Here is a 15345-nt window from a genome sequence, read left to right as displayed (position 1 = left end):
TACATGCAACAATAGAAGTATAAAGGGTCTATCTGTAATTTGGCAATAGTACAGGAGGTCTATCAGCAATTAACCCAAAAACTTATTTGATCAATATATACAAGATGCACAAACATAACCAAAACTTCTGAGGGGGCTTCCTACACCTCTTCAAAACCTCTGCTTTGGTAGCTTACAAGTTAAAAACACCTTGCACATTAAATCTAAATAACACTACATCAAACTAATCTCTAAAACATTTTCCTCTACCAACTCATCTCTGAGCCATGTTACTCATGCTTGATTCTATTTCAGGGTAGCCAAACTCTACCTCTCTATCCCTTCTTGAGGCCAAATGCTTCGATACCGCCATCAATTTCAGTGCTGCCACCATCTTAGCCCACTTGCTCGATGAGACGTGTGAACCAGAAATATCGGTGGGATGAGGAACTAAATCAACATTAGAATCATCACCCGATGTGTGAATGAACTCGTTTATATTATCCCACCTAGGAAGCTGAGATAACGAGTTTGGTGCATCGAGCTCCACATTATCTCCTATGTTTCCAGGCATCAAAATGTCCCTAGTTGGAATATCACCAAACTGCATATCGAGAAAGTCCTTCATGTTGAAATTATTGCCTTGTAAGGAACTTAAACTGTGCTCTTGAAGGAAACCCTGCCCTGTCAAATAGTCCTTAAGTTCATTGTACGATGTAGGAGGTTGGCGAACGACACCCACTTGAGCAGCCAATTCATCTGCAACAAGATATGATGTCAATTTTTTTTAAAACAACTGTGATGACAAATTGATGATCGAGAATATATAAGGGTAAATTTTATAAAGCATAGTAAACCCCCATAAGCTTTCAAGATTACACTAAACTCTCCTGAACTATTGAAAATTCTCTTAAACAGTGTTAAGAGGTGGAGTAAAAAGTCTAAACTACTATCTTCTACTTTTTATCTATATTTACCATAAAAAGAGTAATCTAGAAGTTATATTTAGTAGATAAGGTAATCTAATTATGCAAAAGTTGTCACCTGCAGAACACATGACAACTTAAATGAATTCAGTCATGGTACAAGACTACAGGTTAGGGGATTTTCTATGATTTATAAAATTGGGAGATTGTTGTACAAAACCCCATGAAGTTCAGAGGGGTTACATTTTCGGATGTATAATTTAGAGCCAATCACCTTGGTTTGAGGCAGAAAGGTAATTCTGTGCTTCTGAGAAACTTGATTGTGGTAGTACAGAAATAGCATTTGATGTTGGCAGGCACCGCGGAAGAGGCTCAGTCACAGGACTCAACTCGATTATTTGCTCAGGATTTTCATAAGCAATCTGTTTCAATTTCTCGACTTGAATCTGCAAACCAAATAAAAGGATTCATCAACAGATGCCTCAATTTTCTATTTACATAAAAAAAAATTATATGCAATGTGTCAGCTATCAAGTTGAATGTCTTACCACTCCTTACCCGGATGATGAAAAAATTACAGAATTTTGTAACACGAGAAGTGTTCTAATGATACATTGACATGGATAATTCCAGGATAAAGTACCTTCTGTGATGAAGTGAGATCATCTAAAGTATACAAACAACGGTCAATCATTGCGCCCGCAAGCTGAAATATGGAGTTGAACAAAAGAGTAACTCCATATCCACTGCAATACAAATAATTCTTGTCATCTAGAACACACTCCTTTGCATGTTCAATTGTCGCTTCCCATATCTTGTTCGACATCCCAGTGCCAAGAATCTGGAGGCAGGAAAGATAAACTGAGATTATTCAAATGATTTCAAAGTATGATATATCCAAAATCTACATGTTATTTTCTTACACTTCGGAGTTTATCTTGATCCATGACGAAGCTCTTCAAGAAGTCCTGTACAGTGTTGATCCCGTTATCCGCAAGCCTCTTGTGAAAAGCGCCGTCTTTGCCAATTTTTTCCAGGCGCCATACTTCATCATCCAGTGATGGAGGGTGATGCTTCCTGTACACTGAGTTCCGCATGAAAAATAAACATCAAATGTGTGCAGTTTAGAGTTATTTTTGTGGTCAAGATCCACGCAAAACACGAACTTACATTCTCCTCGGTGATCTTTAACCACAAATGCTCCACTTATCGCTTCTTGGACGCTTGCTTCAGAGCATCGGCTTTGAATAATCCTTGCACCCAGCCTGAACTTACGACTCCTTATCCAACTTGAATTGTCGGTAAAAGCGACATCTCCAAGTAAACCAGCCCCATTATTCATTGTGATAACCAGTTCCCCCGTTAACAACGGCCTTTTGCCTTCTCTTTCACGCACTATAACGTCACTGAACTCCTTTTCCGTCCATTCCTTTTGGTCATCACTACCGAAATCACCATCAAGAACAAGAATCTCGATTTTGGCTGACGACAGAGGGCCTGAACTGATATTCTGGCTTAGTTCAGTGTCCATTATGACAATTTGAACAGGTTCTCTGCCCTCAGCTTCGATTCTGCTGCCTGTGAAAAGAGTTTGAGGCAAGGTATTCTGGAAATGTAGCCGATATCTTTTGCTCGTACTTGTTTGGATTCGGTTAATTGGCAATCTATAACAAAAACACAACAATACTTGTCAATGGTTTGATGGTCTTAGTTACAGAAAGTTACACGAATGGATTGTTTCATCAAGTTTCTAAGCGTGTAACATATATGCTTGGGTCAATTGTAATAGACCCCCTATACTATTGCGCAATTGCAGATATACATCTGGTTGTTCTATTGTTGCAGATAGGCCCCCCAGCGAAATTTCTGACGGGTCTGTTGTCAAAAAAACAATTTTCTCTTTCTCCATACTTATGGGTACGGAGGGGTCATGCAGTGTCAAATGTTTATAAAGAGCAATCAGTCAAATGTTCTTGAAAAGTATACACTGACTTCAAAATACAGAGTGCCAGAAAATGAAGTGATCATCTAAGGAAACAAAGTGTTTTGACACAATCCGGGGAAAACAAAGGTTTTTAAGGTGGTAGGAAAAACGAAAACGAACAATTCAATAAGATAAAACTTTATGATTCTCCAGATATATCAAATATATTTCCTGGTATTGACAAATAAGGAATGTGGAACAAATTTTACCTGGGAGAAGATGAGTGCACAAAGCGGCAAAGTGCTTTTCCTACTTCTTCCTGCACCTGATAAAAAAATTTAATATTGTCTCAGGAACTGTGTAGGAAAAATTGAAAGTTTTCAAATTTTAACTTCAATATCCATCCATGTGTTCAAGAAAATTAAATTTTGGGTAAGATTTCCAGGCCTGAGGAATCACATACTTCAACATGGAAAATTTTGTTTTAAAGCAGAGGAATTTTCTCTAGTTCATTCCTAGTGCTTTCTTATCATGAATGACATAAATCGAAGCATCAAAGTTTTGATTCCTTTGAAAATGAGCCTACATTAGGATACAAACCAAATAAAACCACACGAAAGTAACATTTTGGAGATGAGCTACGTTAGAATTCAACCCCACTACTATAATACAAAATAATCAGCTAAATGTTTTTGTATGTAAAAATTTGAGTTTGACACTTGAGAAAACAGAAAAATAGAAAAGATTTGATCTTTACCACTCTACGGAGAAAAGGTTCGAGCTTTGGCAAATGCTTCTGCATGCACTGCACTCCCATTACTCCTCTCATTGCCCTGCAAACAAAACAACCTACTTAAAACTAAGTAGAAAGAAGAAGAAGAAGAAGCAAAAAAAAAGTGTTTTTTTTTTAACTCGCTCAATCTAAAATCATTCTTAACCCACAATATACATTCTGAATTACTTTCAAAACCAATTTCTATTCATCAATTTCTTGCATAGCAAAATGAGGTCCTGACGGTGGGTTTAAAAATAATTCAAAACGCCATTTAAACAATGATTTTGGAAGTGGGTGGGTTTAAAATAAATCAGGATAGTACTTTGGGTAAATAATAAAAAAAAACAAAAAGAATCCATGGCGTCAAACAATAAAGCTCACCCAAGCATAGGCCTCTGCTTCTTCAACTGGGGAGCTAAAGATCCATCAACCTCCTCACCCTCAAAAACCCTTTTCATAACTATAATAATAAGCAACAAAATCTAACTTTCAAAAAAAAAAAACCCTAACCCTAATCAAACTCAGCTCCCCCAGTTCACCACTTATATTAATGGGGGACAAAAAGAGCGGGAAGCAGGACAGAAGCTTCATAGGAGCGTGAGGAACACGTGAGGAATCATCCCGAGTAAAGACAGACATGGTTCACGGTTAGAGAACGAATCAGAACAAAGGAGCCATTCGGAGGGCAGCGATACTTAAAAGGGTGTTTTTTTTTTATTTGCAGACCCAAAGTTGTGCCGTGATTATTATCAAGGCCAGCCATTTTGAAAAATCATTCTAAGGTACAAAATACAATGAAATATTTTTAAACACACTTTCACTATAGGGGTGTTTTGTTCAACAGTGGACAAGAATAGGATTAAGAATCTGCTTTTTTTTTATGGATTCCTATCAAATCCATAAAAAAAATTTAAGACGGGTTTATGGATTCATGGAATACTTTTTTTTTCCTTTCTATGTTCGTTTCATAACATGAAAAAATGGAATCCAATTTTATAGAAACTCTTAAATTCCTATTCTTTAGTTTGGTTTGGAATGAGAATAGGATTCGGTCTCATAATAATATAGGGTTTGTGAAGAAACGGAATCCGGAAAAAAAAAAGAGGGAGAATAGTACAGGTGTGTCAGCTTTTTGCCCAAAATCCTCCCAAATCATTAGGATTTGGTTTCTATAAAATCACCATACTTTTTCAACTTTATAGATTTCGAAAATCTATAAATTTGTTGTGAACCAAACTCAGGAGTAGGATTCATAAAGAATCATTTATTTACGATTTTACCCCTGTCGGATTCAATTCCTATTCTTATTCCATAAAAAGGGTGAAACAAACACTTCACTCATTTAGTTAAGACGGTGAGCTTTTTTTTTTAACCCAAAAAGAATGAGAGTATCAGTAAAAGAAAGACAAGGACCAAGAGATCAATGGAAAAATAATGTAAACCAACTGAAATAATAATACAATTGGGAGAGGAAAAAAATGAACTTGTGGAAACTATAAACTCGGTCTTGACTATAACTTCAGAATTCTCGTGTAGTGACAGAATTCTCGATTTGGGTGGTCGCGGTTAAAATATGACGCTCTTTAACGTAACAAGTTGTCATATTTTTGGCCAAGTCCTAAAAATATGGTATGCGAACACAGAAAGTGGATTTTTTGGAAAATTCAGTACATTATTTCTGGTCAAGGAATAACCAAGTGAATGGGCATAAAAATAAATCAGAGCAAGACTTTGGGCCGTGAAAAACCTTCTCAAAGTGCACAGTGCAATTAGTAGTAAGTGAATCAAAATTTTTTTAAAAAAAAGGAATGATAATATTTGAAAAGAGGAAAGGGGGATTAAAATCAAATGGGGGAAAAGTCTGAGGGTACAGTGATAAGCGAAGTTGCAGAGAAATGATGAGGAAAAAGGAGGGAAAGAGGGTAAAAAAAGGACAGACGACGAGCAGCCCATTCAAGGCCGGCGGGTCATCACAAACCCTACTTCCCTAATTCCAAAAAATTCTTTTTTTTTTTTTACCCTTTTGGTGGGAATTTGGAGGAAAAGGGGCCTTTTATTCCGTACTTTTTTCTTTCTTTCTTTTTTTTAAAAAAAAAAACTCCGCTGTCACTAGCTCTGCTTTTGGGAGTGGATTTATTTGCTTTTTTTATTTTTTGGGTCACAAAAAGAGGAATATGTTTTTGTTGTCGGGTCCTTTTTGTTGATAGCGATTAGCGAACGAGCGTGACCGTTATCGGAACCGTTAGACTTAGGATTCCGGTTTTTATACTGTTTATAGTATTTTTTAACGGGAGTTTGCAGCATTTAATAATGTTTTTTTGTGTCGGCTTAGAAATTGACTAATGGAAAGATAACGGTCTTTCAAACCGTTATCTTCCTCATCACCTACAACTTTTATTAGATACTAAATGAACTAAACTACAAATTGTTTATTATTATCCGCTACCTCGTGTCACAATCAATATACTTTTATGTAGAGAACTTGCTCAATGCGATATTAGTATGCAGCTTGTATCTAGTTAGCATGTGCGTTTTGATAGTTAGAGAGAGAGGCAATTTTATACTCTAATTTCTCCCGCATGTTGAGCCTCCTACATTCAGACAGTGGTTGCTCTGATACCACCTTAAAAACGAAACCATGTAAATATATCAAAATTTTGAAATTTTGGTGTGATGGAAAAGGCTTTTAAGAGCCTTTTTTGCCAAGCGTAAAATTTCTCAAGAGCGATTTTGCAATTAAGGAGCAAGTCCAATGATAAAATTAAAGTTTGCTAAAGAAAGCATTTAGGGTGTGTTTAGCAATCACCCAAAAACTGGGCCAGGTTCAACTTTAGCGCGGCTCTACTCTAAACTAGTTCAGTGTTAGACCACCACCTCCGGATCCAAACTAAACTAGTTTTAGGATCTTTTTTCGGCCTAGGAAGAATTGGACCAGAACTAGACCACATTTTGCCAATCCAAAGCAAATCCAAAACTTGGACAGATTCAAACCTTGCTCAATTTTAGGAATTTGACAAACACACCCTTACATAAAGGTTTTGTTCAACACAATTACTAAACACCCGAGGTAAGAGAGAAGACGCAGAGAAAATGAGTCCTTAATTTAACGGGCAAGTGTATATTAGCAACTTAGCTTTGATTGTTTACCCTCAAAAACAAAAAAAAAAATTATCCCGATTGGAAAACAAGCCTAAATAGGGTTCACGAGATTGCGTTATGGCAGAAATTAAATTTTAAAAAATAAATTTGAACAATTATCCATATAAAAACGATGGGTACCCAGTACTCCTTCAAGCTCGTACCACTGCACATATGACCGCACCTATTGCCACTGTGATTATGATCAGAAGCAGTAGCAGCCTTTGCATTGCTTTCCAACAGTAAAGAGGATTCAGACAAGTCGAAAGCAGTAGCCTTCGTCTCGATTTTTGACAACAAAGCAGCTCAAAATATGTATTATTATGACACAGTATAATCTTCATGTACAAAACTGCATCAGATTCTGAATGCATCTCCCATGCGTGATTTTTCGTCGAGTTGGTGACACAAAGCTAGAAACAAAAACCTTATGACCGACACAAGTCGACGTGCAACACTTTCACACAAATACTACCACATTCCGAAGCTCAAAAGTTCGCGTCGTGGCAATTAGCCAAGCACTAGATAATAACCCTAATACAAAAAAAAAAATGCAATCTATATCAAGAAATATTATTAACAAAAATGTCCTGCAATAGTCCATGATGATTAACATAAATTTCCTCTTTTCCGATAAAAACATGTATACATACAACTCCAATTAAAACCCCAAATTTGTATACTTGGGGCTCTATGAAGCAGCTTATGGTACAACAGTACCCGAGCAGTGCCTTGTGGCCTTGTTTCAGGTATTGTTCATCATTAACTGTTATCGTCAAATACTGTGGAGAGCAAGAGCCACCGCACAAGCTCACTCCTGCAGGCTCTCTCCTTCTGCTCCTTGCCAGATAGAGATGGTTCTACACTGCAATACACAACAGTAGTCGTCAACAACAGTGTATTAGTATTTTCGCTGAAGAGCATGTTTCAAATTTGACGAAGGCGTCATTATATTGCTCAAGTTATCATGATTCTATGGCCAAGAACAAAGAAAAGTAGGGCATAGTGCTCAGAAAGTAGCATGTTTCAAATTTGACAAAAGAACCATGATGAGGATCAAATGTTTCCAATTATCAGGGCGATTGACAGCACACCATAAGGTCAAGGCTGTGGAGTACAAACACAATGGTAAATAAAATCTCATTACACCATAGCACAAAGTCTCATGAGCCTATAAAAATCATGAAGTTCATACTATTAATTGCTAAATGGTCAAAATGAAAGCATGGAAAAAAATCACGAACTATATCGCTTAAATATCACAAATTTTGAAGTATGCATATTTATTTTTCATTAGGTCGAAGAATAAAATTTGACAAAAAATCATGGTTTAGATCCCTTAAAAGTCGTGATTTTCTGTGAAAAATAAAATTTAACTGCCACTAGGTCAAAACTAAAGAAAATAGACTAAAATCGTAGGTGTTATCACATGAAAATCATGAATTTTGAAATATGTATAATTACTTGGCATAGGGATGAAACGAACCAAAATTGCAAAAATTGTGTGTTATAACCCACCAAAAATCGCAAATTTTATAGTCATAATTAATTAACATTTGATAAAATGAAAGATAATACACACAAATCATTGATTATAGCTCATGAAAACCGTAAATATTGAAGTACGCACAATTACTTTCTAAATGACCGAAACAAACAAAATGGACAAAAATGACGGACCATAGCCCATGAAATCAATAATTTTGAAGTACACATTTATCTTCCATTAGATCGAAGAATGAAAATTGATAAAATCTGTGTTATATAACCCATGAAATCATTATTTTCCAAGACACAGAACTTAGTTGTGATTGGGTAGAAACAAACAAAAATTGACAAAAATCATTGATTATAGCCTACGAAAATCGCAAATTGTGAAAATCTTAGGTAGCTCAAGAAAATCATGAATTTTAAAGTACGCATAATTATGTCATTTGATTGAAAAGAACATTGACAAAAATTGTGGGCTTTAGCAGTGTTATAAATGTGCAATGGGCGATTTGCGGCCCAAAGTCCCTTTACACGCACACGCGCAAGGCACAACACGCACATGAGCGAGGCGCAACGCGATACACACGTCCGAGTGAAGCGAAATGCAAACCGCGCACATAATTTTTCAAGATAGATAATCAAGCACGAAAGATCATGTTCGGGGGCGGATATCCCTTGGAGGAAGTGGTGTTACGCGACAAAACTTTCCTCCGAGGTAGTGATAAGGAACCAGGGTGAATCGGATGACAGTTTTACAGAATGAATTAAGTTCTTAGGTGAGGGAAGATGAAGGAACTGTGGCGATCCTTTTTGCAGGTTCTGGAATGGGGAGAATTTAGATTCATTTTTGTCTTTTGTGCTTGTTTCTTGTGATCTGGATTTTATGGAGAAAGTGAATAGATGAGATTCTCTGTGATAATGACTATGACGTCATTCAGTATATGAAGATCAAAAGAAACCAAATAGCTACTGCTTTGAAGATAGGAATAGAATTTCTATTTGAAATGTCAAGATTTATCCAAGATGAATGACTAAGATTTAGTCTAAGAAAACAGAACATAAAAAAAAAAAGAAACGACTGAATTCACTTATAGAAACCGAAAATGAACTCATGCATCCATGCCTTTGATAAATTACATGCCCATCAGAATAGCTAATCTCATGCTAACTTTTCTTAGCTTGTTTCCTAGGTTTTCTTCAAACTCTACATATAGTAAAAAATCACAACAATAATATACATGGTTTGGAATCCTAAGTAGCCTGTTTAACTAGATCAAGACTATTCAACTATATTTTTATTTGACCTTCAAATCGTATTGCATCACAAGTGATGATTGATAGTGCAACTGATGATGCGATGATTGGTAGTGTAATTAGTTAAAGAGATGGTTGACTAAATGACTGTATATCAATTAGCATTACTAATGATGTGATTGTGTACTTTTTCAGAATATGGAAACTCGTCACGGGCACTTGTGAATTTTTTAATTATTAATTATATGAAGACACCACTTCCCATAAAACCCGGATCCTGTTTATGAATTCATATAAAATATGTCACGGTAAATAATATCTTACAACCAAATCACAATATAAGATCTTAATTCCTAATGCCAACACATCCAACATAGTAGTGAAGTTCATAACTTTTTAATACAAATGTCAAATCAAGACTAATATCCAAAGCAAAAGCAAATAATAAAGCAGGATTAGTTAGGGTCCTCAATCGAAGGATACTAAAAAGGCCTAACGGGTTTATTTTACTTTTTGGGATATGGGTTATCAAGTATAAAGACCCGATTGAAATGTTAACGAACAAAATACGAGTCTATGTACTGCATGCACCTTGCACGAAGTCAGGGTGTTTGCGAGGCGCCAAAGCCGTTGCTGCATCAAATGTGAGGTGCTTTGCCACCACCCCATATCGCAGGGCGCATTAGGCGCAGTGAGGCACACCTTTGATAAGACTGGGTAACAGACAATTAAATTAGCAATTTTTAACCCTCTATTCAAACACACTGTAAAAGACTTTAGTGACACGTGTTTGTCATGCAGATCATTTTTGAAATATTCCAATTTTACCCTTGTTAGAATAGTATTTGGATGGTGTTGTGGGCTAAAATTCACCATGAGGGCCAAACATAATAGAAGGAAAAGGTTTGGGAGCTTAATAGATTAACAAGATAGTTTTAGGGGCTTCATATGAAAGTAAGGTATAGTATGAATAATGAAACCCTATACAGTTTGAGAGCAATGTCATGAAACACTAATACTATTAAACTAGCTCACTTTTCCCTTTGTAATTTCTCTTTATGAGCACTATTAATGCTCAATTGCTGGTACTCTTTGATGATGCAGGCATACCGGACAATAAATAATGTCTGCATTGACTTCTTAAGAAATTTGCACATTTACCCAAAAGGCATTGTCAATCAATCAGCTTCGACCATTCAGACGATCTTGCATAATTTGCTATAATGCCTTATTGATTGGAAGGTCACAAGTTGCCTTTCACATTTGCGGGATTTAGAGGATTTTCTCCCCTCGCTAGGGAATGGGTGGGATACACCAACATTCTTAATTTCCAATGCATTAAGTCAAAAAATAAGAATAAAATAATTTCCCGACCATGACTTTAACAGTATGTTCCTATCACTTGTATCCAGAAGGGCCTATTTGGTTTTTGGGAATATAGAACTAGTGATAGGATATAAAAATACCAGTACACTATGAAAAAGAATGTTTATGATATTTTCAAGCCAACAGTTAACTCAAAAAACAGAAAAAAAATATGAAACCGCTTGGCTAATAGAACTGTAATCATCTTAAACAGTTTATAAGGTTCAAAAGTTACGAGACGTTAAAGCAATCATGAAAAATCTACCAACTTTCAGTTTTTTATTTGGGGGGTAAATATACAAATAGCCCTTACTTGTTTCTATAATTCCTTTTGTCTCGACTAATTTTCATTTCCATATGTAGTAATAAAATTTACTTCAGATAATTATAGTTCTGAAAATGCATATTTATTGGGCTGACCATAATTCTACCTTGGCCTTTTATATCCTATATAAACATTCAAATAAATGTGCTTTTGATAATTGGCTAAGACAAAAAGAAAACTCAATTTAGAGAGGAAGGGCCTTTGATGTCATACTTGCTTTTGCTATTAGGGCAAGATAAAATTAAATTTTAGATAGAAAAGAAGGGCCTTCAGTAGAGCAACAAATCAACACTTTTTGTGGTGCTCCATGCCTCCATCACATTCCATCTGTGATGCTTCATGACATTCTTATGTTTCAGATTCAGATCCATTGCCTTCTTGTCTAGAAACAATAAAGCACCTAGACTAATCTCACCAGGTTGGACAATAAAATACCTTTAAAAGCAACAAGCTCCACGTTCAAATCCATAACACATGGTGCACGGCATACATTGTTTTTCCTTTCAAATTAATATTCCACCTCCTTCCTCTTCCTCCTCCAAATTTGACTCCAAGGTTTTGCAGTTTTTGTAAGGTGTTATAGTTTAAATTATAGTGTTATAATTTACAATAAATTGTTATAGCTTGAAATGAGTGTTATACTTTTCCCTCTACCTCTGCTCCACCCTCCCTCCTCCACTGCCAACCCCAATCTAGGCTATATATACGGTATACGCTACATGGACACAATCCTGAATTTTTTGCTGTATCTTCAGTATAATATAATTAACAGAACTAATGGGTAAAAAAGTAAATTGGGCCACAATTTGGTATAAAAGTAAAATTTTCCCGAAATTTTATCAGGATCTGAGTGTAATACACAACAAACTCCTGATTCCATCTGTTTAGCAAAAGATAAGGAATATTTCCACACACCCTTCATAGTTAACCTAAAAGGTTAAAGCATTATGTACAAGCGAGTTCAAACTCAGAAAGGCCCCTGTGGTTTGCGCTGTAAATCTATTAAGCCCTTAGACTATTATTTGGATCTATTAAGCCCCTATGCTTTTTATTTTGAATCTATTTAGCCCCTATGGTGTTTCTTCATAACTAAAAAAGGGTATTTTTGTCTTATTGAATCTACTTTTTAGTTATGGAGAAACACCATAGGGGCTAAATAAATTCAAAATAAAAAGCATAGGGGCTTAATAGATCCAAATAATAGTCTGGGGGCTTAATAGATTTACGGCGCAAACCATAGGGGCCTTTCTGAGTTTGAACTCTGTACAAGCAGCTAATCTCAAGCATTCTAACTCTAACTAAAATTCAGTGATAAAGGTATTAAATAAAGATCATCCAGTTTTCATACCTTTCTATTGCTTTCACATCTGAACTCTTGTTAACTAGGCTTTCTTCCTCCAGAGACATAGGTTGTGTGTCTCTTGAAGAATCAACCATAGGAAACGTGTAAATCAACGAAGACAGGAAAGGATCAGCTGCCGTATCAGAAGAATGAACCGCATAGGAAGACCCACCAAGAAGATTTTTCAAATTTCCATCTATAAGCTCCTTTCTTGATAATGAAAGTGTTGAATGAGATCCAGACGAACCTCTGCAGAATCTCCTCCTCCTTTGCATGTAGGTTTAAGTTAAGGACTTCCAAGACTAACCTCTGTAAGTTATGAATGAACTTTGGTTTTGTAAATGGTCAACTAGTTAACAAATAAGTATTACTCATTATCACTGAAATTTGTGGCAGTAATAGTGGATAAAGATGAAGCTTTAAAAAAAAAGAAACAATAATCCAAGACAGCAGGAAAGGATATCTTGAAGAAATCTCCATGCTGCATTGTCAAATGAGCAACAAAGTCTGAGCCAACTCTAGCCGCACAGACAGGACATACCTGCAAAATGTAACTGAACTCAGTTAAGCATTAATCTTTAACTTATTATCTAGCATGCATAACTAAAATATGAAGCACCAAATGGTTACACCGGTTTCTTGTGAATTATTACTTACATTGCTTATTCGATGGCCATCAACAATAATATTGCTCTCCCAAAGCCATTCTTAATTCAGAATTAATGTTTTAGTTAATGTTTATCCTTCATACTACACCAGTTTCTTGTGAATTACTAGTTGCGTTGCTTATTTCGATGGACAAACTAATACTGCTTTTCCAAAATAATTATGTATTCATAACTAATGTTTATCCTTATAATTCAATCAACAACATATATGATATATTTTAAACTGAAAGTAGTAAGGGACTGCATAGGAAGTTTCATTTTGAAAGCAGAGAGATAAAACTTTCTTATATGGCTATCCATGATATAATAGAAAGCTCAAGAATTACTGAATCTAGACTGCTGAGTAATTTTCCCAGATCAAGTAGTGTGCCTCAGTTTTACATATATAATAAACTTAAGACTATTGAAGAACACAACGAATTGGACTGCTCAAAATAGTGAACAGCAAGTATAAGAACTATTTAATCCCTTCTCAAGGTGACCTACTTAAAACAGAAACTCATTTCATGATCCAACCACAAAAAAATATGTAAGAGAGATTAAAATAAAGCAAATCAACATATATAAGTTTTATTTAGTTTCCAAAATGCAGCAGCCTCTGGAATTAACTCAAATAGCTCAAGTAATCCAAGAAAGCTTCATTATGAAAATAACTAAAACTAAAATGAGTGGAGGAAAACAAATTCTGCTGATTAATTGTAGACAAAGAAGAACAAACACTTGATTCCCATTTTAATTTCAGTTATCAATTGGATAAATCAGCCCTAGTTGCACTTCAATACCCCCAAAGTTTGACCCTTTTTACCTTTAATACGTCAAGGTTCTGTTTTGACAGTTTGAATCAGGGGTGGAAATGAACCAAATAATTAACAAATAGTTCGATAATTGTTCGAATTACTATTCGATCATATTCGATTTGGTAGTTCATTTACTACTAAACAAATATTTTTTAGTATTCGAGTTTACTAACGAATAGAATTTAACCAGATGTATATTCGATTCGTTTGTCTATTAAATATTCGTTTAAAATTTAATCAATTCGATTCGTTTGTCTATTAAATATTCGTTTAAAATTTAATCACAGCTTATTATTTGTATTATTGCACAAATGATGTTATATTTTTAATTCACTTATCATTTCTACTTAACTTTTATATACTGATTTTAAGTCTAAAATAATCTTAAATCTATTTTCTAATTAAAATTTTGATTTAAATATATATACATCATATATTAAAAAGGAATAATTTTTATTTATAAATTTTAATATTATTTGAAAATCAAATTTTTTAGCAGAATAAATATACTCTAATATTCGATAAGTATTCATGAATATTCATGAATATTTATCAAATACCAAGTATTCGAGTTCGAATTCGAAAAACTAGATATATGAATATTAGAGTCCGCATTCGAATTCGATAATTTTAAACAAATACAAATACAAACACCTTAGTATTCGATTCGATTCGATCGTTTACCACCCCTAAGTTTGATACCCCAAAGCCCTATCTTTGTTCCTCACTTCCCCCAGACTCAAAAACTGAAACTTGAGTATCAACTTTTTTGCACTTTGCGGTATCAAATGCTCAAAATAGAACTTCAAGGTATCACAAGGTGAAATTTTGTGGTATTAAAGTGCAAATAATCAGATAAATAAGCAAATTTTCAAATTAACAAGCTTTACTAGATTATTAACCAAAAAAGCAAGGACTTCCAAAGATTTTTCAATTCAAACTAAAAGTTCACCCCATTCTTCGCCTCAACTGGATGCTCATCATCTATATGAAAGCAAAGCCCAACATCATCGAAATCCTCGGAGCAAAACGGGCAAGAGAACTCCACTCGAGCCTCCTCATCGCCTCCATCAATCCCTCCAAACCCTAGATAAAGATCTAAAGACCAAAAAAACTAATCAAAAACCACTAAAAACCCTAATCGACCTCAAAAGAGCTAGGGTTTCATCGACTCACCGTATCGCGATTGGAGAGCGGATTGGTCGCGCTTCGATAACCGAGTCCACGAATCCAACTCCATCGAACGAATCCCTTCGAAAATTGACAGAGATTCGATACGAAAACCCTTATTAAATTACGATAGAAATTTCTTTTTTTTTTTACACAAAGGAAGTAAGGGGGAAGTATAGGAGAAAGAGAGG

General features: G+C 35.2%; 2 protein-coding genes across 3 annotated transcripts; both read right to left on the bottom strand.

Moving 5' to 3' along the window:
* On the bottom strand, positions 70–4257 carry LOC109843452 (calmodulin-binding protein 60 B-like). Its single transcript, XM_020412386.1, has 8 exons — positions 3986–4257; positions 3587–3662; positions 3099–3154; positions 2076–2569; positions 1829–1989; positions 1549–1746; positions 1180–1351; positions 70–738 (listed from the first exon to the last, which is right to left on the bottom strand). The coding sequence occupies exons 1-8, from the start codon at positions 4060–4062 to the stop codon at positions 254–256; spliced, it is 1719 nt and encodes a 572-aa protein (XP_020267975.1). The 5' UTR covers positions 4063–4257; the 3' UTR covers positions 70–253.
* On the bottom strand, positions 7272–15345 carry LOC109843078 (protein DEHYDRATION-INDUCED 19 homolog 2-like). Of its 2 annotated transcripts, XR_002247499.1 has the most exons (6): positions 15161–15345; positions 14937–15082; positions 12983–13060; positions 12526–12794; positions 10079–10200; positions 7272–7607 (listed from the first exon to the last, which is right to left on the bottom strand). XR_002247499.1 is itself a non-coding variant. In XM_020412010.1 (5 exons), exons 1-5 carry the CDS (start codon positions 15222–15224, stop codon positions 7505–7507), a joined length of 660 nt encoding a protein of 219 aa, XP_020267599.1. In that variant the 5' UTR covers positions 15225–15345; the 3' UTR covers positions 7272–7504. The 2 variants fall into 2 exon arrangements, 1 of the variants encoding a protein (XP_020267599.1); XM_020412010.1 differs by lacking the exon at positions 10079–10200.

Source organism: Asparagus officinalis, chromosome 5 (genome assembly GCF_001876935.1).
Source record: "Asparagus officinalis chromosome 5, Aspof.V1, whole genome shotgun sequence".
Lineage (NCBI taxonomy): Eukaryota > Viridiplantae > Streptophyta > Magnoliopsida > Asparagales > Asparagaceae > Asparagus > Asparagus officinalis.
The sequence above is the reverse complement of the archived record's forward strand: the minus strand, read 5'-3'. Positions and strand labels throughout refer to the sequence as shown.